This window comes from Triticum urartu, chromosome 5A (genome assembly GCF_056163025.1).
Source record: "Triticum urartu cultivar PI428250 chromosome 5A, HENAU_Tu73, whole genome shotgun sequence".
Taxonomy (NCBI): domain Eukaryota; kingdom Viridiplantae; phylum Streptophyta; class Magnoliopsida; order Poales; family Poaceae; genus Triticum; species Triticum urartu.
This window is the reverse complement of record NC_141877.1, coordinates 103,672,388-103,697,505: the sequence shown is the minus strand read 5'-3', so window position 1 is coordinate 103,697,505 and position 25,118 is coordinate 103,672,388. Positions and strand designations below refer to the sequence as shown.

Here is a 25,118-nt window from a genome sequence, read left to right as displayed (position 1 = left end):
CAATATAAGGAACACCGTCAATAAACACCGGGCAGCGAGGGGGAGGCGTACCCGACGAAAGCATTGTACCTCTCTTTTTCTTTTTTTTTCTTTTTTTTTTACTTTTTTTTTCACAACGACAGGACTTCAGGGCGTCAAGCCAGGGAGCCGAACGAAGCCCACCAGCAGCCCAAAGCAGAACGGAAGCAGGGAGCACGCAGGAGCCGAACGAAGCCCACCAGCAGCCCAAAGCAGAACGGAAGCAGGGAGCACGCACACAGGCAGGTGGATCGATCCACGACCCTGCAGTCAACGCACACGAGTGTGAGATGGGTAACCGGCTCGGGAGAGCAGCAGGCGGCAATGGCGGTTGGCGCTCGACCAGATCGTGCGCGGGGCAAGAAGAAGGATGGACGGCGTCGGCCAGGCCGGGCGGGCGGCGGCGCCGCACCAGGAGGGCGGGCGGCGGCGACGGCGCACCAGACGGGCGGGCCGCGGTGGCGGCACACCAAACGAAAGAGCGGGCGGCGAGATCAGAGACGAAGTGGAGCAAGCCGGCTGCTGGAGCAGTTGTTTCGATCCGGATCAGCCAGAGCGGCCCGATCGTGAGGAGCCTAGTCCTTTGAATATGCAATAGTTGGAGACGGAGTGGATCAAGCCTTGCAGATCGAGCGCCAGCCAAGTCCCGATCGGCAGCGGACTAAAAGCAGCCTGAACAACGGGGAGAAGGCAGCAGCGCTGGCCGGAAAAACAGCGGCGCGGCGTGGGATTAGATGGTAGCACGAGTTGCGTGTGCGAGAAAAAAGAACCTAAGCTCTAATACCATGTTAGGAATAGCAACTTATCATTATCAGGAGGCAAAACGCCATCATATATACATGTACAGGGGAGGCCAAAGGCCAAAATGCAAAAGGCCAAAAGCCAACATAAATATAACTCTAACAGTAAACACATTTGAAACAGAAGGAATAATCACAAGTGATAATTTACTTTGGATACTTTATATGCTTGTGTAGTCATGAGATCCACATAATAGCTTACTGTGATCTCAAACATAAATATAGGTGTGGCTCTTTGTGAATGCCGAAATGTATCAATTCTGGGACATCTGAACTCACCTATCATTGTTTGGGACAGTAAGGAAATAAGTCAAAAAAACATATTTATCCAAATGATTGTAGAAATATCCACCAATCTCTGTATATATAGTTTTCCATGACCAAAGCTTGAATCTGCATGGCGGTCCCTAAGCGCCTTGCCACATAAGCAGCATGATACTAATTCAGGAGCAAGCACACAGATAGGAAAAGTTCATGAAAACATGTATCTTGGAGTAGATTCTAGAGATGAATCTTGACATTTGGCACAATTTTATACCATGATAGTCTCGGGACCAAGGATGCAAGGGGAAACCTAGCCATCAAGTTGAAATAATAGGATTGCCTAAACTCCCACATTGAACTATGGAATGAGTACATAAGATTGATTGGCGATCAATCATCTCTGAAATATCTCTATTTAACAATATCAATATTCAATAAAGGAATTATAGATGGATGAGGCAGTAAGCCCTGTTCCCATGAACAACATCCCGTGGTAAGAACTTATACGCTCTTTTCATGTACTTGGCATGTGGCAAGTCTCACTTTTTCTGTCATGGTTTTTTTGGATCCTAAGATGAATTCTGATATAAAAAGAAGTGAGAAGAATAGAATAGGTAGTTCAAAGTAAAAAAATAAGTGATTGTTAATAATTCCCGCAGGAAAAGAGTTCACTCTTTTTAAAATTTCAGTTTCTAAAGATATAAAATAATGAGAAACCTGACAACAAGACATGTAAATCAAACTTAAAAACAAGTCATCGTACTGATTTTGCCACAATTTTTTTAATCCCTTCTGAAAGTTATACTGTGAACATCTAAAATAGCGAGAATTCCTGTTAACAGTTTATTGTGTTGAGCCCAGGTGCTCTGATTTTGACAGCAGGTTCTCTATAGTTCAGGTACCATTCTGCTCCTAGTGATTTTTCAGATGAACATGATGAGTCCAAAATTATCCAGCACATCAACTTGTAAATGCACAACGCAGACCCATGGAGCAAAACAAAAAGAAGCCAAGACACCGTTTATCTCCCATTCTCTCTGTGTATACATCTTAAGTTTCTTAACATATTATCCTAGATAGTAGCAGATAGCATGCAAACTATTTGATGGCAATGGCTAGCAAAAAACATGGATCTGGACGAAAATAATTTATACTTTTTTCTTTTTAATTCAGGCCTCGAGCATTGCATGATACTGAATCTAGCACATGCAAGGCAAAAGGAAAGCATAAGCACGATTAGAGTTCAACAAAAGCTAACATGTCGACTGTTGGCACTCATTCAGTTGGTCAGTCCTCTATATATACAGAGATTGGCGGGCCATGATATTGACCGTCACAATGATTGTAGAAATATCCACCAATCTCTGTATATACAGTCTCCTATGGTAAAAATGCAGTAATCACCTGTGAATCGTGGATAGCCCTACCCTGTCCTCGTCCGGAGCTTGCTCACGCCAGCCGCACCCAACCCACACTCTGCCCGTCTACCGTCATCGTCCTCGCTCGAGCTCTCCCGGGTCATACCGGAGCATCACCGCCCAGCTCCACCTCTCTAGCCGACCCCTACCTGCGCTCCGCCAACCTCACTTCCACCTCGCCCACGTCGGACCCAAACACCACCATTCCTCCCTGAACTCCACCGTGGCCGCGGCACATGCCCAGACTTGCCTTCCCAGATCTTTACCACTGGCCCGTGCCCATGACAGATCTACGAGAAGAAAGCAGAAGTTACAGAGGGGAGTGGATAATCAAACCGGGATTCGTAGCGATGCACGGCAAGGAGAACATGCCAGCAGTAGGCGGAGCAGCGGTGTCGATGACGGACAGCAAGATAGCCTCGGGCGGCCCACGACTCAGGGAGCTGGGCGGCAAGGAAGTACTGCAGGCGCGGCAGATGTGTGGGGAAGGCATGATTCCGGGGAGACAACCTCGTCCACCATCGCCGAGGAGTCCCCATGCCCACTTCGGCTGACTACCGTCAAATGGCAGAAAAGCATCAAGAAGTAAATCTGGAAGGAGTTTTTTTAGGCTATCTGGGGGAAAGGGAACTGCAGGCGGAAGCAAATAGAAAAAGTGACAAGAGCAGCAGCCTCACGTGAAAAGGAAACCATGGCACGCACCGTGCACCGACCCTAATCACCCCTGCCAAATAGACCCCACAGCGTTCTAAGCAACCCAGATTCACCAGGAGGCAGTAATTCCTGGGAGCTTAGAAACTGTACTGATACATCTTACATTATGAAATATTATTTATCAAAATACAGGTGCTATAAATGAAGGGAGAGTATATACTGCTTTTTTCCAACTTTTTCTAGGGGTGGAAAAAATATTTTTGACATAAAAAAAGGGCTCCTGGATATCAATTTCCTCTTGCGAGGAATGATTTCTGGAAGAAAAGCAACCGTGCATTCTTCCAATAATCCTTTTTTTTCATTTTAAGACAACCCTTTTTGTCATGAGACGACATCAGAGTGGAGGCTGCATTAGAAGTCAATTCAAGAATAAAGGGCGAAGAGACAAGTCATAACACAGTACCACCTCCAGATTATATACAAGAATAAGCAGGCAATTGCATGCACAGAAACCAAACTAAGGAACTACTAGTTCGCTGGTACCCATTTCTCTCCATGACAGCCCATCATAGTGAACCGCACCCACTTGGCCGGTAAAGGAGGATTAGCACTGAGAGCATATATGTTCCAAGCAACCATCGTCAGTCAAATATCTCTTGGGCTTCTATTTTGCTGTGTTGCCTGCAGGATTTGGTCAAAGGTAATATTAGCGCCAAAAGCCAAATACTACGAGACTGAATATATTTATCTTATTCAAAGTATCAATCATTGCACAAATTTATGAATATTATCCAAGAAACCAAATAATATCAGCAGGTCTCCAGACAACTTCAACATGCCTCTTAGGTCCACACGATTCTGAACAACAACGCAAGAACAATAGAATTGCAATGCCATGTAAACATTGAATCCTACAGAATTGAATTTGCAGGAATGCTTGTTTGATTGCAACAGAGGCGGGGAAATGATTCTTCCCAATGGATTTTTCTACCATAAAATGTAATGCAGTGGAATGCTTAGGAAAAATCCAATGGGGTATACAATCCGACAAATCAAACAAACCTCATAAGGAGAATTTCCTAAGGATTTCAACCCTCCAGAATGCCTATGAATACCCTTTGAATTTGAATCAAAGAGGCCTTACAGACGGAAGTGCAAACACTGGACGCACAGAAAAATATGCAAGAGACAACACTGCATGAACTTACTGCTCATCCTTGGAGATTCGGTAATACTTCTCGGCAAGTTGCCTCTGACCAATAAGCTGAGCAAACCGCTCATCGTGGGTGATTATAATCAGCTGGAAGTTCTCCTGGCCTTTCCTACTCTCCATTATTCTATGGCACACACAAGAGACTCTGTTAATGGTAAAGCTCCAAATAATAATAAATTTAATCGCCATGCCTGAAAGTTTACCTCAATAGGGCAGCAGCTAGGCTCTCAGCATTCGGTCCATCAAGATTGGTGGTTGGCTCATCCAGAGCTAATATGCCACAATTCAGACAGAATGTCTCTGCCAGTGCGAGTCTGATTATAAGAGAAGCAAGCACCTGAACAGCAGTGGAGATAACCATGAGATTTGTAGGATTGTATACGATTCATAAGATCATGCTAGCTGAAGTTTATGACAACAAAAGAAACAAAACAAGTTTACCTTCTGACCAGCACTGCATCGCCCTCGCATTTCCAGCTCAGCACCACCATTTTGCATGACAACCTACAATGCAGTTCAAACAGCCAAATGTAACAGTTGTCCAAGCAATCAGTTAGTAAAACGTGTAGCTAATTTAACTTACACGGTAGCTATATGATCGAGTGCCTGCACCCTCAGAATCAGAATTGATGCTTATGCAATCAATATCTTGGCCTCTGTATGTCTGCTGCCACAATTCCTTAATTATTTTATTTATCTCCTCCATTTTCATGGTATGGAACCGCATAAGAGCCCTACAGAAATACAAGTGTGACATCATAAAGAAAGTTACGAAGCATCCATATATTTTATGGATAATTTTCTTGAAACCACCTTTTTTTCTTGTCAAAATATCGACCACATGCCAACAAAGTTCCACAAAAAATGCAGTTCTGTTATATCACGAAATTCAGAAGATCATGGCCTGCCATCAACACAATATCTGTTCCCAGGATTTCAGAAAAAACAGAATCTTTCTCTTGTTGACCACTGAAGGTGGGCCACAACTCAGTTCTTAAAAAGTGTGGTGGTTTTCTGACATAATAATATAAAAGAAGTTGTAATTTGTGAAACTACTCAGAAGTGTGGTTCGTTGACAGTTTGACAAAAAAGGAAAAGTTTTAAGAAAAAAATACTCTATGTTGTACTAATCCCTCCACCTTGCCGTCTTTATCTTGGTTTCATGATTTCTTAATCTATCCAGAAAGAAAAATGACTAGAATTTTGATATTAGTAAGAGTAAATTTAGAAACGATATTGGACAAGTGAAATGCCCATCTTCAGATGCAACACAGTTTCAAGCTAAAATGTCGGTAGTTACTACCGTGAAGAAGTATAAGAGTGAGATCACTAAAGTAGTGATCTGAACATTTAGTGATCTAAACACTCCTATATTTCTTTACAGAGGGAGTACTGATTAATGGCAACTAACTGGTGACTACTAGGGTTAAGTCTTATGACATCAAATTCAACTCTGGTATACATCCAGAACTAGTCATGTGTCAGTAGTGATGGGTATTATGGTTCAGTTTTACGGACTCAACGCTGATGCCATATTAGGTTGCATGCACCAACCCAAAAGCGAGTTCTTTTATATCATGCAGGGTACAGGCTCATTTGTTAGTGTTAATCTAGCATTGTGTTTCCCTTATTTATGAGTCACACGTACTTCTATACAGAATAGCCCAATGGTGACCAGTAATGGTACATCAGACCCATTTTCATAACAGAAAGTATGTCTGAATTTTGAAATTTTGGTTCATAAAGACAGGAGCACAATATACATGAAAATATGGAAACTTGCAATGTTTTGAGTTCACAAAGTGTTTGACATGGTAAGAATAATGGTGTAACCCGCCATATTTTCAGCCTATCACCAAGGGAAGCAAGTCTATCATTAAGGCAAAGAACAGAAAATTTTACTCCCCCCGTTCCAAAATACTTGTCGTGGTTTTAGTTCAACGACAAGTATTTGGACACTGCGTTTTGCTCGCAAAGTCACGAGTTTGTTAGCAATGCCATTGACCATGGCATTTACCCGTCTAACCTAAACGCCATATCATGCTAAAATTTCTGCGAGGAGTCATTTTTGCCTCAACTATCAGTGGAAGGTCAGATTTGTCGTTTTTGCCGTGAAAGCATACTCACTTGTCCAAAGCAGCATAGTATCGGTCCAAGTCCTTATTTGCCATCTCAGTTGTCTGCAACCACATCAGCTTCCTCATCAAGTAATAAGATCATAAAGCTGGAGAAACTGAACCTAGAAGATCATGCCACCTACCTTTAGTTGAAGAAGTTGGTTAAAATATCTCTTCTCAATATCCTTGTATTGTGTCTGTTTAAGTTCAAGTTTGTGCTTTGAAATATTACTTTGGTAAACAGAAATTGTTCCTTGACACCTATTATACTGCAGGGATTGCCAAGAAAATCAAATATCAAGGTGTCAGCCATATTTGATAGAGTTTCATACTAAGAAATAGAGTAATATGTATGGTGCGCCGTTGAACTTCCAAAGTTGTGTCACTTAGATACTTGCACTATGAAATTGCTCATTTTAGACCTTCTGTGCACAAATCAATTAGGCCAGGACATCTGATGACTCACTAATTTACCATAAGGACTAACACATGCATTTTCATATTACCAGGACCTGGGCGGCACACCTATGAAAAGTTGAAGGACGGGCGTACATTATTTTTACTCTTAAGAAATACGTAATATATGTACTAGCTGGCCAAATGCATGTTCATGATTCCCTAAATAGGTATGAGAAAAGAATGGCATCTTATTAGAGACAAGTTTGCCAATTATTAGGAATGAGAGAAACACAATACCTCTGAAAGAAGCCTCTCCTTTTCTTGAGCATGCCGCTTAAGATCAGCTTCTATAGTAGACATGCTGCCGATGGAAAGCACATTATCTTCAAGTAACTCGATATCATGAGTAAGTCGATCCACTTCAGCCTTTGTTTTCCTGTAGTTCAGATTGTCATCAATGTTTCTTTTCAATTGATCTTGGCTCCGTAATAGCTGTTTGCTCTTGTCAAGCTCAACCGAGATGTCTTGCTTTCTTGCCTCACATTTCTGTAACTGAGACAGGGATAGGGTATGCCTTTCCTGCAACTCATTAAGCTTCTCTACTTTGTTTGAATCCAGGTACCTAAGAGAATATATTTTTAGACAAAGTAGTTAGTAAAGGGGGGACAAATTGAAAGAGCGGGAGTGGGAAAATATATACCCTTTGATGCGTGTGTTAAGGGTTCCAAGTACATCGATTTCTTGCTGGAATCCCCTTTTTCTTTCTGCCAGCTGATCATACTCCTGATCAAACCTTTCCTTCAAAGCTTTATATTCTTGCAACAAGCTTTCTCTCTCTTTTGACAATGGAACAAGAGCTTCTTCTAAATGCTGTGTCCATAAGAAATAAACATTTAGCATGTATTAGATCATCATGCACAAGCGCAAGAGTTGCAGTGTCACTGATGCACAAAACTACATAGGAGTACGACAGAAAGAATAATGAGATCATGCCTTCAGGGTTAAAATCTAGACCAACTGTCACAAGTTAATTTGCATGCACCCAGTACTACCCAAAGTTGGTCAAGAGAGCTGTAAGCCCATGACAGTAAACTGATCAAACTAGTGGGTGGCGAGACCTGACTGTTTACTAACAGTAAGTCAATGGCCAGCACCAGCCAGTTAATACTCCCTCCGGTCCTTTTTAGTTCGCATATAAGATTTGACTGAAGTCAAGCCTCGTAAAGTTTGACCAGCTTTGTAGAAAAAAGTGTCAACATTCACAATCTGAAATCAATACCACTAGATGTGTCATGACTTAAAGTTTCATATTATATTAACTTTAGCATGGCAGATGTTGATATTTTTTCATATAAATACGGTCAAACTTTGTGAAGTTTGACTTCAGAGAATTCTAATATGCAGAGTAAAAAGGACCGGAGGGAGTATTACCCAGTTCCATATGAAACAGTGACCTACAACTGCACAAGTTATGTATCTACTCCGTATTATATTATTAAAATAGAAGTCAAACAAGCCATTACGTTAATCCACATAGGCTAAAAAAATATTACCTATTGATCTAAATTACAACGACTGATAAGAGTTATGTACAACAATATTGGTGTACATAGACACGTCTCATAGGACACGTACAATGTGCATAGACAAGTTCCATCGAACACCCATGGTCATACTGTAATAATATATTCGGAAGGTACACATACTACGTCTACTTGGATTGGCATATACCATTGGTGTCCGGCTAGACTTCCATCTAATACAACTTGCACGTGATTGACCTTTTGGTTACGGAAACTCTAGATGGCACTAAAATAGCTTGGATTCCTTCCGAATCAAATGCATGCAGTAGACAGACAATTAATCAAGAGAAATTTTTATAGGGAAGGTGCACTGTTGTCAGAAATTAATCTGTGTGCTCCGTTGATTGCTCAACAACTCGATCAGACATGACGGAATGCAGCCCAATAGATTAGTATTAGAGTCTCAGCCATGGGTATGCATGCATGCAGTGACATTACCGACGATCTCAGCCATGACTGCACACTAATCGACTTAACACACATATTTACAATTGATTTTGTATAGACTTATTTTCAAAAAGATTAAGAGGAAATATTGCAGGAAGATGTGATCACCTTTTTTGGTTTATAACAAAAGAGACAATTATAAGAAGAATACGACATGTGACACACAAAGTTGGCTTGATAGATTGCAATTATTTACAATAACTCTTAACAAAATGGAAGTTACTTCACAAAAAAATGCAAATTAAGTGTGGTCTGTTTTGAGACATGTGGAGACAGAAACCACAAGGTTTAATTATGAATCGTAGTTTAGACTGAATTCTCGAGGAAAAATAGCAATTAAGTACAAGTCACCATTTAGATTAAATTCCCAGAAATTTTATTATCAATCTTATGGTTAAGTTGATAGATATCAGGCAATAAAGGTGTCAAAGAGAAATTCGCAAAGCCTATTAATAAATTTGCTATCAATTTTTATGCATAGATAATATCAAATTCATAAAGGGCTAAAACCTATTTATTTTTCTTATTTATCCTTAATGATTTATCAACGTTATAATCACGGGACAAGGAAAGAAATATTATAATATTATAAATATTAAGTCTACCATTCAAATGTGTGACCTATAAGCAACCATATGTATCGGCATGAACATACAAGCAACCATGAGAGGGACAGAGAGAGAGAGATGATGATGTTCGTAATGAGGCGGACATGGTGGTGACGTACAAATTAAAACTACCTTTGAGTGATGGTCAAGGCGACACCAAAAAATCTTATCAGGAGGACAAAAACTTCTATTTACTAAATTCCAAATAAGAAATAAGAAGCAAGAAATAAAAGGTGTTAGCAAATTGGTCTTATTGCAAACAGTAAATACTAGAAAATTTATATGGACCAGCGTTGCTTTAAATATACTCCCTCCATCCAAAAATACTTGTTGGAAAATGGATAAAAATGGATGTATCTAGAAGTAAAATACGTCTAGATACATCCATTTCTCTGACAAGTATTTCTGAACGTAGGCAGTACATAATAAAACAAAAAGAAAACTATTATTTGTCGATAAAAGCTATAATTATTCTCTCTATAAAAATTCAGAATAAGGAATAAAGAGAGGTAGCTAGCATCTTTTCTTAAATCAGACATTACATAAAATTTGCTGTAGATATATGGTCAAGGAAAATAGAAATTTCATACTGTGGATAAAACTACAACCATTTTCTATATAAAAGTCAAGAAATACAAATAACAAATTTTCTATTACGAACTATGTATAAAAAGTTATATAAACGTAAGTGGAGATTGTATAGACAATTCAACATACAAACGACCGCTGGAATAAAAATAGCAATTCACTGACATCCGATAACAAGCAATATGTAGCGATGAAAAAAATCATCAAAGTAATATGCATGTATGGACATGCATGTGTTGTTCTAGGAACTGAACAATATGAATGGTACAGATGTATCAACATGAATGGTTTTTTTTTCATATAGGAAAGTAGTTTGACATGAATCAAGCAGGGATAACCAAAATTATTAATGAATTGGTTAACACCGGTCAATGTAGTTCATGAGGACTAGAAGCAAGTGAGATGTGGTAGGTTGAGAAGTACCAACATGTCATGTAGAGGAAAAACATATCATTATGAAAGAAGAATCGACCGCCCAATACTAATGTGGCATGTCTACAAGCTTGTGTATCATGCAAAAGAAACATGTTGCCAGCGTATCTTATATCTCTTTGTGTATGCCAAAGAATACAACTTGACAGAAACGCACGGGCATATGTGCTAGTCACTAGAGAATATTAACTGGACCAATATTGCAGATAAATGGAAGTTCAATGAATACCTTCTGATCTAGGATCAGTTGCTCCTTTTCCTCGGCAAAATGTACCAAATCTTCTTCAGCCTTTTTGAACTTCAGCAATACACTTGAAGCTCTTAGTTTTTCTTCCCTAAGAGCATGCCACCGCATCTGAGCATTTGATAGATCCTCGCTAAGCATTTTTTGCTGATCCCTGAGATCGTCTACTTCACCAGTCAATGTGTCCCTGCCAGACAGAAGTAAACAAACCAGTATAGTTGAGCCTCCAAGAGCAAGTCATAAAAGAAGTAAGACTAAACTAATTCAAATGTTTCATGGGTGACGGATTGAATATTCAACATTTGAACGCACTTAGCATATGTTTGGTTGATCACCAAAACCAACCCTACCAATATTTCATCAATGACCAATGTTTTGGCTCTTTCTTGCATAATGTCAAACATACATGCCGGCTCCTTGGCCAACACTAGTTCATTTTTTCTTGCCAGCTTTGGCCAAAAAATGGGCCCAAAAACAATTTTTTGGTGGGATTGGCTTGGGCTCAAACCGAACACACCCTGCGAACACTACGGATGCAAGAAAACCCGCTTCATGTGCAAATCCGGTTGAGTCTGGTTACTGAGTTGTTTGATGTTTGCAGTTGAACTAACATCTCACATTTTGCAGGCCTGGCGGGGCCCGCTCCTGCATCCCTAGCGCACACAGTTGCAGAATGTGTAAACCAAAACATTTAAACATCCCTAATAACCTGTATTTGTGTGCTTAGTTGTGTAGGTAGCCAGTATAATATGGACCTCCACATAAAAATATGAAACGGATAGTTCTCTGTAGAAAAGGCAGCATCTATGAGGATGCAGAATGAATCCTTCACCAAATTCAATTGATAGCTATACAACAAATTAATCAGGGTAAAAGTGTATCCATGTGTGTGTCACAAAAGGAATATCCTCCTTCATTGGCAAACCAGAAAAGCTTAAGCACTTGTTTTCATTTCACAGGCCAACAAAAAAGGAATAGTCTATGAACATGATAGAAGCACATAAAGAAACTATTCTCAGTCTTTCACTTATGTGAGAACAGGCTTTCTTTAAATCCCATCCAGAGAACCAAAGCAACACTGACGGCACACATGCATCATGCATATGCTCTATTTACCGTTAGGAAAGAGAAGGAGGAGCTGCAAGCTCCTCTCAAAGCTTCACCTAGACTCTCATGTATAGATCACCGCATAGCCATGTCTCCTCTACCTTCGTAAAATTCTCTCCTCTCATAAATATTTTTATGTTTCTATCTCTATGTTTCTTTCATCAAATTTACTGTCAAGGCCTCCCATACAGTTTTCAGTTCAGAAAAAAAAAAGGAAACGAATAGAGAGAACACAAAAGGGCAACGATATACATGGTAAGTTTGGTTGGACGATGATGTGGATCAAGGATGGTTGGGATGGACCATGGGTGAGAAAATAAAAAGAAGAAAAATTAAGGAGCTACACAGGAACGCTGAGATTAATTCTTGCATGCTAAAGAAGAAAAACGCACCCTAAAGAAGTCTCCTATGTTATGTTCCATAAATCAAAAAATGAGTTACTGGAGCTAGAAGGGTCTCAAGTGGTGGGGGTAAGGGAGAGTCATTTTCTAATCCCCTGTGATACTAGAACTAGAATTTAGTTGCCTGAACTACTTTCTCAATTCCCCAACAGAGGGTCTTATAATTCTAGGCCATGGAAATTGCATCTGAGTATTAGCAAGATTGTTCCCCGTAGAAAATCATTACCTTGCCCTCTGCACAGAGATCAGCTCCAACTGAATTTCGTCGACAGATTTAACACCTTGGCCACGAGAATCAAGCTTATATTCAAGATCTTTGACTTGTGGTTCTAACTCCTGTATTTCTTGCACATGCCTGTCAATAGTATCAACTGGACGTAACAAGACTTCCACTCCATCCCTGTCCATTTTAACTTGAGCAAGAACACTCACAAGCTGCAACACATCAAGCATACAAGTCAAAGCAAAATAGAAAAGACATCATGAATTATGTTTATAACAGATGCTACTACTTGGTAACTAAAAGTAAAAACCCATGTTTCTCTGGAGGCAGTGCACCTGAAGTGCATTTGCAAAGTGAAGTTTCTCAAATGACAGTGCGACTATCTAAAATACCAGACCATTATATCAATTACCCAAAGTACAGAAATTTTCCTCAATTTCATGAAAGAAGCTAATCCAACAGCACACATTGTCGAAGTGCTTAAGCTTAAGAACAGCCCAAACAACCATCATATGGATGTGACCTAGGAGATTTGCAAACAAAATAATCTACCAGCCCTCTGAAGAGGATGAAACATTCCATGGCCTAGTCCCAGAGAGCATAATATCTACACAAGTAGACTTGTACATCTGTATTATAGACTGATTTACTACATCTTGACACTTGACGTGGAGAAAGGGTCGCTAGAGTTATGCCTCAGGAGTGGAGAATCTTCATCAGGACACATAGTAGAGCTAAGAAATATTTCAGTTTGAGAGTAATTTGGTTAACAGAAACACAGGTCATCTAAGGTATTATGTCCGACTGTGTCTATCTTTATTTTGCGTATGATGAGAACAGAAAATAAAGTGCTGTCAATAGGGAGGACTAACATCATCAGATATCTGTTCCTTCTCACTTTTATCTGCCGAAAGTTGTTCCAAATCCTTCTCTGCTAAAGGTATAGTCTCTTTCTCCAGTTTCACATATTCATCATAAATCACACGGAGATTATCCAATTGATTGAATAAGTCTTCAGCAACTGATAAGTTCTCTGCCAGCACTTTCAAGCGCTCTGCGGTACTTGTACCTGTTGTCCTTTGCTGAAAGATGCAGCATACAACAGAAAGAAATCATCCACCACAAAGTAACTCTAATCAAACGAAAAATGCAGCACTCTTATGCTTACTAGATTACCCACCTTCTTTACAAAGAGGTCCTCTTCATCAGGTGTGAAAGCACGATCACAGCAAGGACACTTGTGATGCTGGCGGGCCACTTTTTCAAAAGGTTCATACATTTGGCGCATTCCCTTAGCATAACTGAAATTACTGCAAATAGGAAGAAAGCATTGAATTTGGGCATCATAATGAGGTGTGGCTTAAAGAGATAGCTACAGTTATGGATACCTACTTTGTCTGTTTATCTCTCTCGTCCATGGCATCTTTCAGAATCTTGGGGTAAGCGTTGATGTCAACAGATACCTTAGCAATGGATTGAAGTTTCGAGTTCAGATGCTTCCTTTTTGCTGCACGAAAGATAACATTTACCCATAAAACTGCAGTATTGGCAGAATAAATAACTAAAGCCTATGGAGTTTTTGCTTAGAATTTTGGTACATATCAATATATTATTTCTCTTAGCGAGACACTTGGATGTTGACCTAGGTGGGCAAGCCAATTCGTGCTTCAGTTTAACTCGGTTAAATCGAACAACTAATGGCTTGTGTGACACATTGGTTTGATACTGCATTCATCAAATTGAAACACTAGTTACCCTTGATCCCTATGTAGTGACAGTTGGAACCACTACAAGGTTTATACTACACTATGAGATAGAAATCGAGCATGCACAATAGTGCAATGTGGTGCATTGTCCAAGACATTCCTTCGACATGATAATCAAAATGGATCTTTCACATACTTTGATCACCTTCACTTTGTTCTGGATTAGAATGTAACTGTAGGTCAGGGAAATTTTGCCCAAGGAACAATTTCAACTGCATAGACTCTACTTAGTTGGCAGTGAATCTGTCATTGTTCCAACATAGCAACTCAAAATGATGGAATGATGATACATCTTGCCCATTCCGCGGGTAGGGCCAGCCCTGACGTGCACCTGGCCGCCTCTGCTGACCAGCCACCTGGGCCCCGCGCGCACACTCCCGAGGGCGGGGACGCGCGCCTCATCCCGGATCGCTCTCCCGCCAGGGACCTGAGCCCAACCACGACTATTCTGCAACGCCCCCAGGCCCAGCCCACCCCCACCCCGTCCAGGCCCGCCATCGTCCCTCACACGCCGGCTAGCGGACGCCATGGCCCAATCCTATCGGCCTCCGGAAGATTTGCCTCGCCGCCAGTCACCATTCGTCGGCCACGCGCTCGTGCCTCTGCGTCGCGAACCCTCACGCTTGGCGAATTCCTGGCCGCCACCACCAAGCATATCTCTGCTGCCTTGCCGACTCCAGGGAAGAAGTCGCGCCGCCCCCTGAACTTCGCGCCACGCCGCGGCCGCTCGGCTGCGACCACACCCCCAACGGCGGCGCCGCCCACTGCTGAGAGACGCGCGCAGGTCCAGGTCTTGCGCACGCTTGGGATCGTTGGCATGAACCAGAGGATCACTTCAACCGAGATGAACGCATACGATGGCATGTTTGCGATGCCGATTCCGCTCACGGTGCTCAAGGCCTTTGCTTCCCTGGTCGATCGCGAGATCCCTGCAGGCATGTCCACCCTGCCAAGTGCACAGATGCAAGTCGAGCGTGCTCGCGCAAGTTAGGACGGTCCTGTAGCTTACTGGTCGATCCAGTGTTTATTGATCACGGCCTCAAGATTGCTGTGTGGAACGTGCGCGGCCTCAACGCGCGAGCCCGACGCTTCGCCGTCCGCTTGCTGCTTGACACCACCGCTGCTTCCATTGTATGCCTCCAGGAAACAAAGATGGAGTTGCTCTGCTCACGCGTCGTCCTGGACACCCTTGGCTCGGAGTTTGACGATTACACCTATCTCCCGGCACAGGGCACGCGAGGTGGCATTCTTCTAGCGTGGAAGAGCAGGGCCGTAACCATCACAGACCCACTGTTCACCACGAACGCCGTCACGGCCAAGGTGACCACTGCCCCTGGTGTGCTCTGCTGGATGTCGGTTGTCTACGGCCCCCAGGAGGACACGGAAAAGATTGCGTTCCTGAATGAGCTCCGGGAGATACACGCGGCCTGCCCGGGACCATGGATGTTATGCGGCGATTTCAACTTGATCCTTCGCGATGAGGACAAGAACAATGGCAACCTGAACCGGCGCATGATGGGCAGATTTCGACGTCTTGTCAACGACCTCGCCCTGAAGGAGGTATACCTCAACGGACACCGGTTTACTTGGTCAAACGAGCAGTCCCCACCCACCTTGGTGCACCTGGACCGCGTACTCTGCACCTCGGACTGGGAGGAGGCACATGGGGAGTGCCATCTCCGCTACCTTGCATCCGTCGTGTCGGATCATTGCCCGCTCCTGCTTGACTGCTCCCCCATGCCTGCTGCTCACCGACGTTTTCGCTTTGAGGATTACTGGCTGAGACTAGAGGGGTTCCACGACACGGTGGCCACAGCATGGGGCTCGGTCCATGCCGAGGACCCCTTCCACCGCCTCATGATTCGCATGCAGGCCACAGCTCGCAGCCTCACCAGCTGGAGTGCCAAGTCGACGGGCAACATCAGGGATAAGATGGCCATCTCCTGGGAGCTCCTTGCGCGCTTCAACAAGGCTCAAGAGATTCAAGTGCTTACCCTTCCAGAAGCCTGGTTGCGGAAGCAGCTGAAATTCAAATATCTCGGTCTTGCGTCCCTCGAGCGCACCATTGCCCGGCAGCATGCACGCATCGCCACCCTCAAGGACGGCGACGCCAACACTAGCTTCTTCCACAGGTAGTGTTCCTTCCGGAGGCAGAAGAATAGGATCTTCAGCCTGACGGTGGACGGGCGTGTGCTCACCGACCATGCTGAGATGGCGCGGGCAGCGTTCGAGCACTTCGACGGTATCTTGGGTACGTCCACCGCCCGTGATGTGACGATGGACTTGGAGCACCTCATTGATGCGAGTGATCTCGCGAGCCTCGACGCGCCCTTCTCGGCGGAGGAGGTCTGGGACGCTGTTAAGCGCCTCCCCGCCCATAAGGCACCGGGGCCGGATGGGTTCACCGTGGAATTTCTCCAGGCTTGCTGGGGCATAGTCAGGCAAGACTTCATGGACATTTTCCAGCAGCTGTACATGATGAGAGGCCGTGGTTTCAGCAAGCTCAACCAGGCCCTCATTACCCTGCTGCCTAAACGCGCCGACGCCCACCAGCTTCGCGACTACCGGCCGATATGCTTGATACATCTGGTGGCCAAGCTCTTCGCCAAAGTCCTATCGCTGCGCCTTGCACCTAGGCTGGACAGCCTGGTTAGTCGCAATCAGAACGCGTTCATCACCGGTCGCAGCCTACACGACAACTTCATTCTTGTCAGGCAATCGCTCAAGATGCTTCACCAACTTGGAGCCCCACGGATCATGCTCAAGCTCGACCTCACGCGTGCCTTCGACTCCCTATCTTGGCCATTCCTCTTTGAGGTACTGCGCCAATACGGATTCGGAGACCGATTCCGGGAATGGCTCGCGATCCTGCTATCAACGTCAAGCACCCACGTCTTGATCAATGGCGAGCCAGGCCCGCCGATTTGGCATCACAACAGGCTGCGCCAAGGTGACCCGGTGTCCCCACAGCTCTTCGTGCTCGCTGTGGACACTCTTGGCAGACTGATGCGTCGCGCCATTGACTCCGGTATTCTACAGCGGCTCCACCCACACCGGCATATCCCGACGATCTCCCTGTACGCCGACGACGTCATGTTATTCTGCCATGCCACGACAGGCGATGTGGCTGCCATCAAGGGTATCCTGACCCTGTTTGGCGAGGCGAGTGGACTAGAGGTGAACTACGCCAAGAGTTCCGCCACTGTTCTCCATGGTGAACCCGCGCGGATGCGGTACTTGCCCAGCTTGGATGCCTGGTGGTGCAGCTCCCTGTTACTTACCTTGGCATTCCCCTGACGACGCGCCACCCTACTGCCGCCCAGCTACAGTCATTGGTGGACTCGGTGGCCGCCAAGCTGCCATCCTGGAAGGCATGGCTCATGAATAAGGCTGGGCGCCTTGCTCTGGTCAAGTCGGTACTCAGTGCTATCCCCGTACATCAGATGCTAGCGTTCGCCCCTCCAAAGAAGACCCTTAAGCAGCTAGAGAAGATTCAGAGGGGATTCCTATGGGCTGGACGTGCCATTGCCAAAGGAGGGCACTGCCATGTCAACTGGCGACACGTTTGCCACCCAATTGAGTACGAAGGACTTGGGATGTGAGATCTGGAGCGTGCTGGGATGGCGCTCCGGCTCCGATGGCTATGGTTCGCACGTGTGGACACGGACCATGCTTGGCAGGGGCTTGACCTCCAATTCTCATCAGAGGAGTGCGCGCTGTTCTTCGCCTCCACCACCATGACAGTTGGGAACGGCCTGTTGGCCTTGTTATGGGAGGATCGCTGGATCAACGGGCAGTCCATTCGCGAGCTCGCACCACTGCTGTACCTGTGCATCCCCAAACGGCAATGTAATTCTAGGACGGTGGCGGAAGGGCTGCTTGGGAACTCCTGGGCGCGTGACATCCAGGGAGTCCTCGGCCTCCACGAGATAGGCCAATACTTGATGATCTGGCAGAAGGTGTGCCATACCGTCCTATCGAACGACCCAAACCGGCTGCTATGGAGGTGGACAGCCAACGGCATCTACTCGGCGCAGTCCTGCTATGCTGTCTCCTTCCACGGCTCCACACGTTGCACCTCCTGGAAGCTAACTTGGAAAAGCTGGGCGCCACCACGGGTGAAATTTTTTCACTGGTTGGCGAATCAAGATCGCTGCTGGACGGCGGAAAGGCTCGCTCGTCGCGGACTGCAGCATCACCCCAGGTGCCTCCTTTGCGACCAAGCCACCGAAACAATTCAGCACTTGCTTCTGAACTGTCCCTTCGCTCCGCAAGCATGGCATGCCACCCTGTCCTGGCTGCGCCTGCCGATCCGTGCACCGACCAATGAGACCACTGTCATGGCATGGTGGCAGCAAGCGAACTCACACGCACCGGCAACGCATCGCAAGGCCCTCAGGTCTATTGCCTTGCTTGTTCCCTGGATGCTCTAGAAGCACAGGAACGCGTGTGTCTTTGACAATGCGACACCCTCAATTGATGTCCTAGTGGATAGGATTAAAGAAGAGGCCCGCTGCTGGGTTAGAGCCGGTGCCCAGGGGCTTAGGGTTGTTCTGCCCACATCCTGGGATGTACACTAACTGGCCAATGCTGTTGTAAACTCACCTCCTAGGAGGCTCGCCCCCCCCCCCCCCCCCCCTTTTCAATGAAATGAAAAGCAAAAGCCCTTTGCGTTTTCTCGGGAAAAAAAATACATCTTAAAAGGCAAAAGAGAGATGTAGTGTGCTGTGTGCACCTCTCAGATTTTGATTCCAAATTTCATACATAGTGGAGCTTTTACATGCCAAAGAAGCATCATCAACTTTGTAAAATAAGTAAGCGTGCAGTGATCATATCTAAATTTACCATCCAAAACTTTTTGGAGCTTTGACAAGTGGCTTTTAGCAGCATCAATTTTCATTTGTGCCAATTTCAACTGTTGTTCCGCTTCCTGAGATTTTGAGTTCAAATCATTGTATTCTGAGTCTACAGACCTGCGCCAAGCAGAGTTTTGTGGCAACATTAACAAACAGCACCAGAAAATATAAAGTGCCACATGTAGTATAATCCATAAGGAAGAATGAAAGCATAATAAATTAATAGATTACTAGTTGGGTGTGTCAGAGTAACATGCATAACTTTTTTTCCACGTCAGGATGGAAGCTTAACAGATTGCTAGTTCAAGAACAGAATGGAATGTGTAGGCCTAGACGTCGCATTAACAGACTAGACCTTTGAAATACACATCCATATGTGAATGTTTACAACTAACATGTATGCTTAAACTGGATACATACTTATTGTGCACATGATTTATCAAACTGTACCTCGTTAGAGATACTACTACTGCCTGTCCAGTAACCAACAATGGCATGAACAAGAAAGATGAATTGCATTGGAGGAAGTCAATATATTGCAGCTTTACATAGGTAACTTCAGTTTGATAATGTGAGCCAAAATAGGACATATTATGCACCAGAAAATCACTAAGAGAGGCGATTACGCATATCAATAAAGCACTGCGACACAAACCCGAAAGCTTGAGTAATCTCCTTCTTGACATCCTTCTCATGAGGAAGCCTTCCCTTAAGGACACTTCTAAATTTATCCTTATGTTCATCATATCTGCATTTTATATCATGTTATCTCAATCTTCATAACGAAAGAATTGGTATTGGAATATAACTACAATAAAACCATAGCACAGATAGAAATTAAAAGGGAAAGGAAAGAAGTACATCTTTTTAAGTTTCTTCTTGCACTTCTCCAACTCATCCTTCTTGAGTTCTAATTTTACTCTGTCATCAGCATCAGTTGCTATGTTATCTTTCTCTCGGTGAAGTGCTTTTATCTTGTGATCCAAGGTATATATCTCTGAGCGCTTCTGACTTATAATCAAATCATAGTCTCTTTCTCCCAGCGCAATTGTCTTCCTCTCAACTTCAATTTGCTATTCAAATCACAATGGGACACTTATTTAGAATTAAGAGTGTTAAACTTAGAGAGATGTAACTTACTTATAGATGTAAACAAAGTGAAAACAAATCAACCTAGCAGACCAGCCAAGCACAGGTATATAACGATGAATAGATCCAATGGACAATGATAGTTAGGTTAAATAAATACCAGATGCCGCTCTCTTTCATCAATACGGGCCAGATTATGCCTTGAAAGCTCCGTCTCTGCAGCATCTCGCTCATTCTCTTTATCCTTTATGCGCCTTAAAACACCTATCTGGAATATAGTATATTAATGAATGGTATCTGATGTATCAGTTACGGAACATCATGCGTGTGCAAGTCCAGTGTTGTTTCCATTACTAACCTTAGATTCCTTCTTAGACTGTATCTGGCCATCAACTTCAGAGTAGCGAGCATTTACTTTAAGATAACGTCCCCAAAGAAATTCTAACTGTGTCTCGTTAGTTTTCTGCTTAAGAAAAGGAATTTGATTACCAAGGGACATACTTGATAAGAATGCAGGTCTTCAGCATTTCCTAATTAATTGCACTTGCACAGATGCTTTTGAATAAATAAAGTATGGTAAAGCAAGAAACCTTGCATGAACATATCAGAGGGTCATGGAACCACTAAGATTACAAACAAAAATAGGCAGCAAAATGAATGCCTAGAAAAACGTTAAGTGCGATACAAAAAAAGAAGTTCACATGGAAGTGTTTAATTTTGCAACTAAATTCCAAAATACGAAGAATAGGTATTATAACCTTCTTTTCCTGCAAATCGTCCTCGAGATTCGATAGTCTTGCTTTAGTTCTGTTTGTAAGGTTCATGGCAATATCATTGGTAAAAGGAGCATCAGGAACTGGCCCAAGATTATGTTTATTGAATATCGTTCTGATGGCTGAATCTCTTTCATGCTTCACGGACATGTGAGCCTGAAAACAAGATACTTGTATTTAACCTTGTGTCACAATGTCCACTATCATTTACGAATGGTCAAGCCAGTCAAAAGAAAGAATAAAGGATTACAGTATTACATCAGCTTCTGCCTGGAGCTTTCCTATTTCGCGTGTTGAATCATTGATGGTCTCAGATAGCAGAGAGCTTTTTGCATATTCATCATTCATCTCTCTTTCAAGTTTAGCGATTTTCGTTTCCAGTAATGCAATTTTTTCTTCAAATTTTGTTTGCCACTCCTTCAGCTCCTCATCAGTATCTAAATGAAGCAAGGTAAACCGTCATTATGCTGAGAAGGAACCATTTGAGTGATGAGCATGATGAGGAATTGCTTACCTTCATTTTCCTCAGAAAGAGCAGCATACTGTTGCTGCTGAAGTGTAAAATATGTACTTCTAGCAGTTGCTTTGGTGCTAATTTGCTCCTGAAGTTTCCTCAAGTCCACCATACTTGTTTCGGTACGAAGGATTTTGTTTTCCACAGCTTGGATGTTTGTTTTCAGGTCCTCCATTTGAGTTTTTAAGGCGTCTGACTTCTCTTGATCTTGTGCAATACTGTCACAAAGCTGTGAAAGTAAGGAAATTAAACTAATATTAAAAGCAGCATACCCTTCGAAAAATTAAACTAAATTGCAGCAGAAGTGTAGAACAGATTGATTTTCAGTGCACATTCAAGTGTTCAATGTTGCTGCACATGAATACTGACATGAACTGGAAAATGCAGTGACTCAAATTGAGCTGACAAGTATGCCAATGAAAGAGTAAAGGCAACAGAAATTAAGTAGTCTACTAGGGTAATGTGAATTGTGAAGTGTAATGAATCGTTGTCAGCTATTATAGGGAGGTTATTTGTATATCACCTCCATTTATATTCTATACATATATATCCCCCATGGTGGCAACATAACACAAAGTAGGGTGGTAACACAACAGAAAGTAGGATTCTAGAAACATATCACATAATTGTGAAAATAAATGAAAACATATAAATAGAAGATACAAATTACCCTGTATGCTTGATCTTTAAGAGTCTGAAGGTTCTCCAACTTTAACCTAAAAGTCTTGATTTCTTGTGCTTGGTCCTTGTGAAGTTTCTTTATGACTTCGAGAGCTTTGGTATAGCTGTACATTAGAAATTAAGGTAGTGAGATGCTAGTTTTGACATTATCTCCCCACTTTCACAGAAAGATTAGCCTCCAGAGAAGTGGAGACTACACCATCTTAAACAGAATGCAACAATCAAATAAGAAAATTTATGGCCTTAATCGGAGCTTCTAACTAATGAAGTAAATAGTAATGCATTCATATACCGGGTAGCAGAAAAGATGTCGTCAAACTTTTTCTTAAGTGTTGAAGGGTCCTGTAATGGCCAATTGGATTCGTCTTGGTGCACAAATATAACATTCTCCAATATAGCCTTCGAAACACCCATTAGGGCTGGAATCTCCCTATCCATATCAGCGCATCTGTAGCTGAGACAAACCTTCTGAGCTCAGCAATAAAAACCGATCAGTGAGGATATGATTTTATACAACATTTTCAGCAGTATTCCGTTAAAGCTAATAGGCTTCTAGGGCTACACAACTTAAGTATGCTACTATAATGGTATCACTTGGAATCAATCAAAGAACTGCTGTGAAAAATCAATTGTCCAGATTCAAAATTTCCTTTGTCTTGATTCACATGAATTAATTTTTCCTATGTGCAAATCTATCGCCCTATTTGCAGTTGGGAATATAATGTATAAAAAACGGAGGAGTGCTCTAGAGAAGATTTTCTATGGCCAGACGCAAACATAACAAGGAACAAGTAAATCATATGCCCTTTCAGGTATTAGAAAAATTACATGGTTCACAAGACGTGTTAACTGTTCTAATCTTTTTGATATACTTCCAACCAAATGGGGCAAAATAGCATTTAGTTTCTCTTTCAGTATATAAAGTGAGAGAAAGTTCCAAGCGAGTGTAAGTTATAAAGGCGTTTGAAAGCAGAATAAATCTCAGTCAGCTCCAAAAGGCTGGAGTAAGAAGTAGAACTCTTGACCATCGGGGTGGATGGAAGTATATCACAGGGATTTTAAAACAATTGACATGTTTTGTGAACCAGTCTCTGTGTATGTACCCATGGGAGCAGCAGTACTGCATCATAGTTCTATAACAGAGATGCATACAACAACAGCAAGTATCAACTACGAGAGCCGAGAGGTGCTTGGTATGTTCAATAACTCACATCATTTTAATGATCCTCGAGTTTGAAACAGCAACAGAAGCAAGTTTAAGCCGAATGCAAGTACATTATGGCAATATAAATAACAGGAACCTAAACAGTAGGCATGACAACGCATTGGTTTTTCCAGAACCGAAGTTTAAACAACCTTCTGCGCTGAGTTCGGGCATAACCCAGGAATTACATGAATAACCCAAACATCAATACAACAGAATTAACATAACTGATCGCAAAGCACATATGAAGCAACTTGAAAGCCAAAGGAGGGGGGGAAAGGGACCTCGCCCGTGTGTGGATTTATAGTCTGGAGGACGCTCTCGATTGCCTTAAACTCCATCTTTGATGCCTTCTGGGTAAGCTGGAAAGAGCGGATGCACACCACATCCTTTCCTGCTGCTGTCTTAAACCGCAGCTTAATCTGCCCTTTCGTTTCAGTTTCACCTGCTACCTAAATCTCACAAACATGTATAAAAGTAAGAATCGAAGAGAGAATGAGTACAACATAAGAAAAGAACAACCTTAAGATAGTGTTGATCCAAACAACACCGGGCACAAATTCGACTAAGCTCATAGCACACCACAAGTCAGAGGCATCAAATTTTCCCATGTGCAAGCGAGTGCTAGAGCACACAGGATTTCAACAGACCTCAGAATCCACAAAGCCCAGAGAACCTCTCTAATTGGACCCCGATTAAACCTATAGAGCAGCACAACCCAATGCATTGGGCCACACACATACTTGCACGCGCACACACTGCCACCGCCGCCGTTCCCAAATCAGTAAAACATCTCCCAAGTCCAGGTCAGCAGCAGAGAGCACAAGGCCTTATGGACAGCAATGAGACCCCGAACAGTGAATGGCGAGGTCAATAAGGACGGCGCATTACCTTGGGGTCATGGACGAAGGTGTGGCCGGAGCGGGAGTTGGGGGGCAACTCGCCGGTGCAGGACAGCTTCAGGCACTCGATGATGGTCTGCGGAAATCCAAAAGAACCCAGGCCATGAATGAATCGGCGCATACACACGGCATACAGTGGAACAGGATGAGTAGATTGGATTGGTGGGCATTACGGTTTTGCCGGCTCCGTTGGAGCCGACGATGAGGGTGAGGGGCTTGAAGAAGGTGATGACGTTCTTGTTCTCCGGGTCGAAGCTCCGGATCCCCTTGATCAGCATCTTGTCCACCGTGCTCATCTTGGCCCCCAAATCCTATCCCTCCTCCAACTCCTCCCTCCTGTCCCACCTCCTCTCTTGCTTCGGCTCCTTCGTATTCCCTCCCACGCCGGCGCCGTCTCCGGCGTTGCTGCTTGCGTCGGCGTGTCACAATGATCTATCCTCTGGGCGTGGGGGGCGAATCCATCTATTGCTCCGCCATGGACGGGGGAGACGGGCGGGCGAAGGAAGGAGGCGGAGAAAATGGTGGGGAAGAGGCGTTCTATTTGGAATTTTGGGATTTTGGCCTCTGGGGGTTAGGGTTTGGACTTTGGACCGGGGGCGACTTGGGGTTAGGATAGAAACTGGACCTCCGGTGGAAAAAAAAACAGAAAACCTCACCCTGAGCAGCCGTTAGATCGGAGTTGGATGGCACAGATCTTGGTGCAGGAATCTGTAGGAACAAGTACAGGATTCTGTGCGAAAGAAACCCTTGCTTTTAGTTATTTTAAGCATTTCTAGCAGATCCCATATAATTCCGGCGAACTGTGTTTTTTTGGTCG

The 25,118-nt window shown here is 43.5% G+C and overlaps 1 protein-coding gene across 1 annotated transcript; it reads right to left on the bottom strand.

The window, feature by feature from the left end:
• Window positions 1–3,371: 3,371 nt before the first annotated feature.
• On the bottom strand, window positions 3,372–24,892 carry RAD50 (DNA repair-recombination protein (RAD50)). The gene is made up of 27 exons (XM_048672624.2): window positions 24,475–24,892; window positions 24,291–24,377; window positions 23,684–23,851; window positions 22,488–22,663; window positions 22,185–22,299; window positions 21,515–21,743; window positions 21,259–21,437; window positions 20,986–21,156; window positions 20,586–20,690; window positions 20,388–20,495; window positions 20,000–20,211; window positions 19,794–19,886; window positions 19,128–19,255; window positions 13,909–14,023; window positions 13,697–13,826; window positions 13,389–13,598; window positions 12,520–12,728; window positions 10,771–10,972; window positions 7,584–7,753; window positions 7,181–7,505; window positions 6,628–6,753; window positions 6,495–6,547; window positions 4,951–5,101; window positions 4,809–4,871; window positions 4,571–4,704; window positions 4,363–4,491; window positions 3,372–3,835 (listed from the first exon to the last, which is right to left on the bottom strand). The coding sequence occupies exons 1-27, from the start codon at window positions 24,595–24,597 to the stop codon at window positions 3,796–3,798; spliced, it is 3,951 nt and encodes a 1,316-aa protein (XP_048528581.2). The 5' UTR covers window positions 24,598–24,892; the 3' UTR covers window positions 3,372–3,795.
• Between the last annotated feature and the right edge of the window lie 226 nt (window positions 24,893–25,118).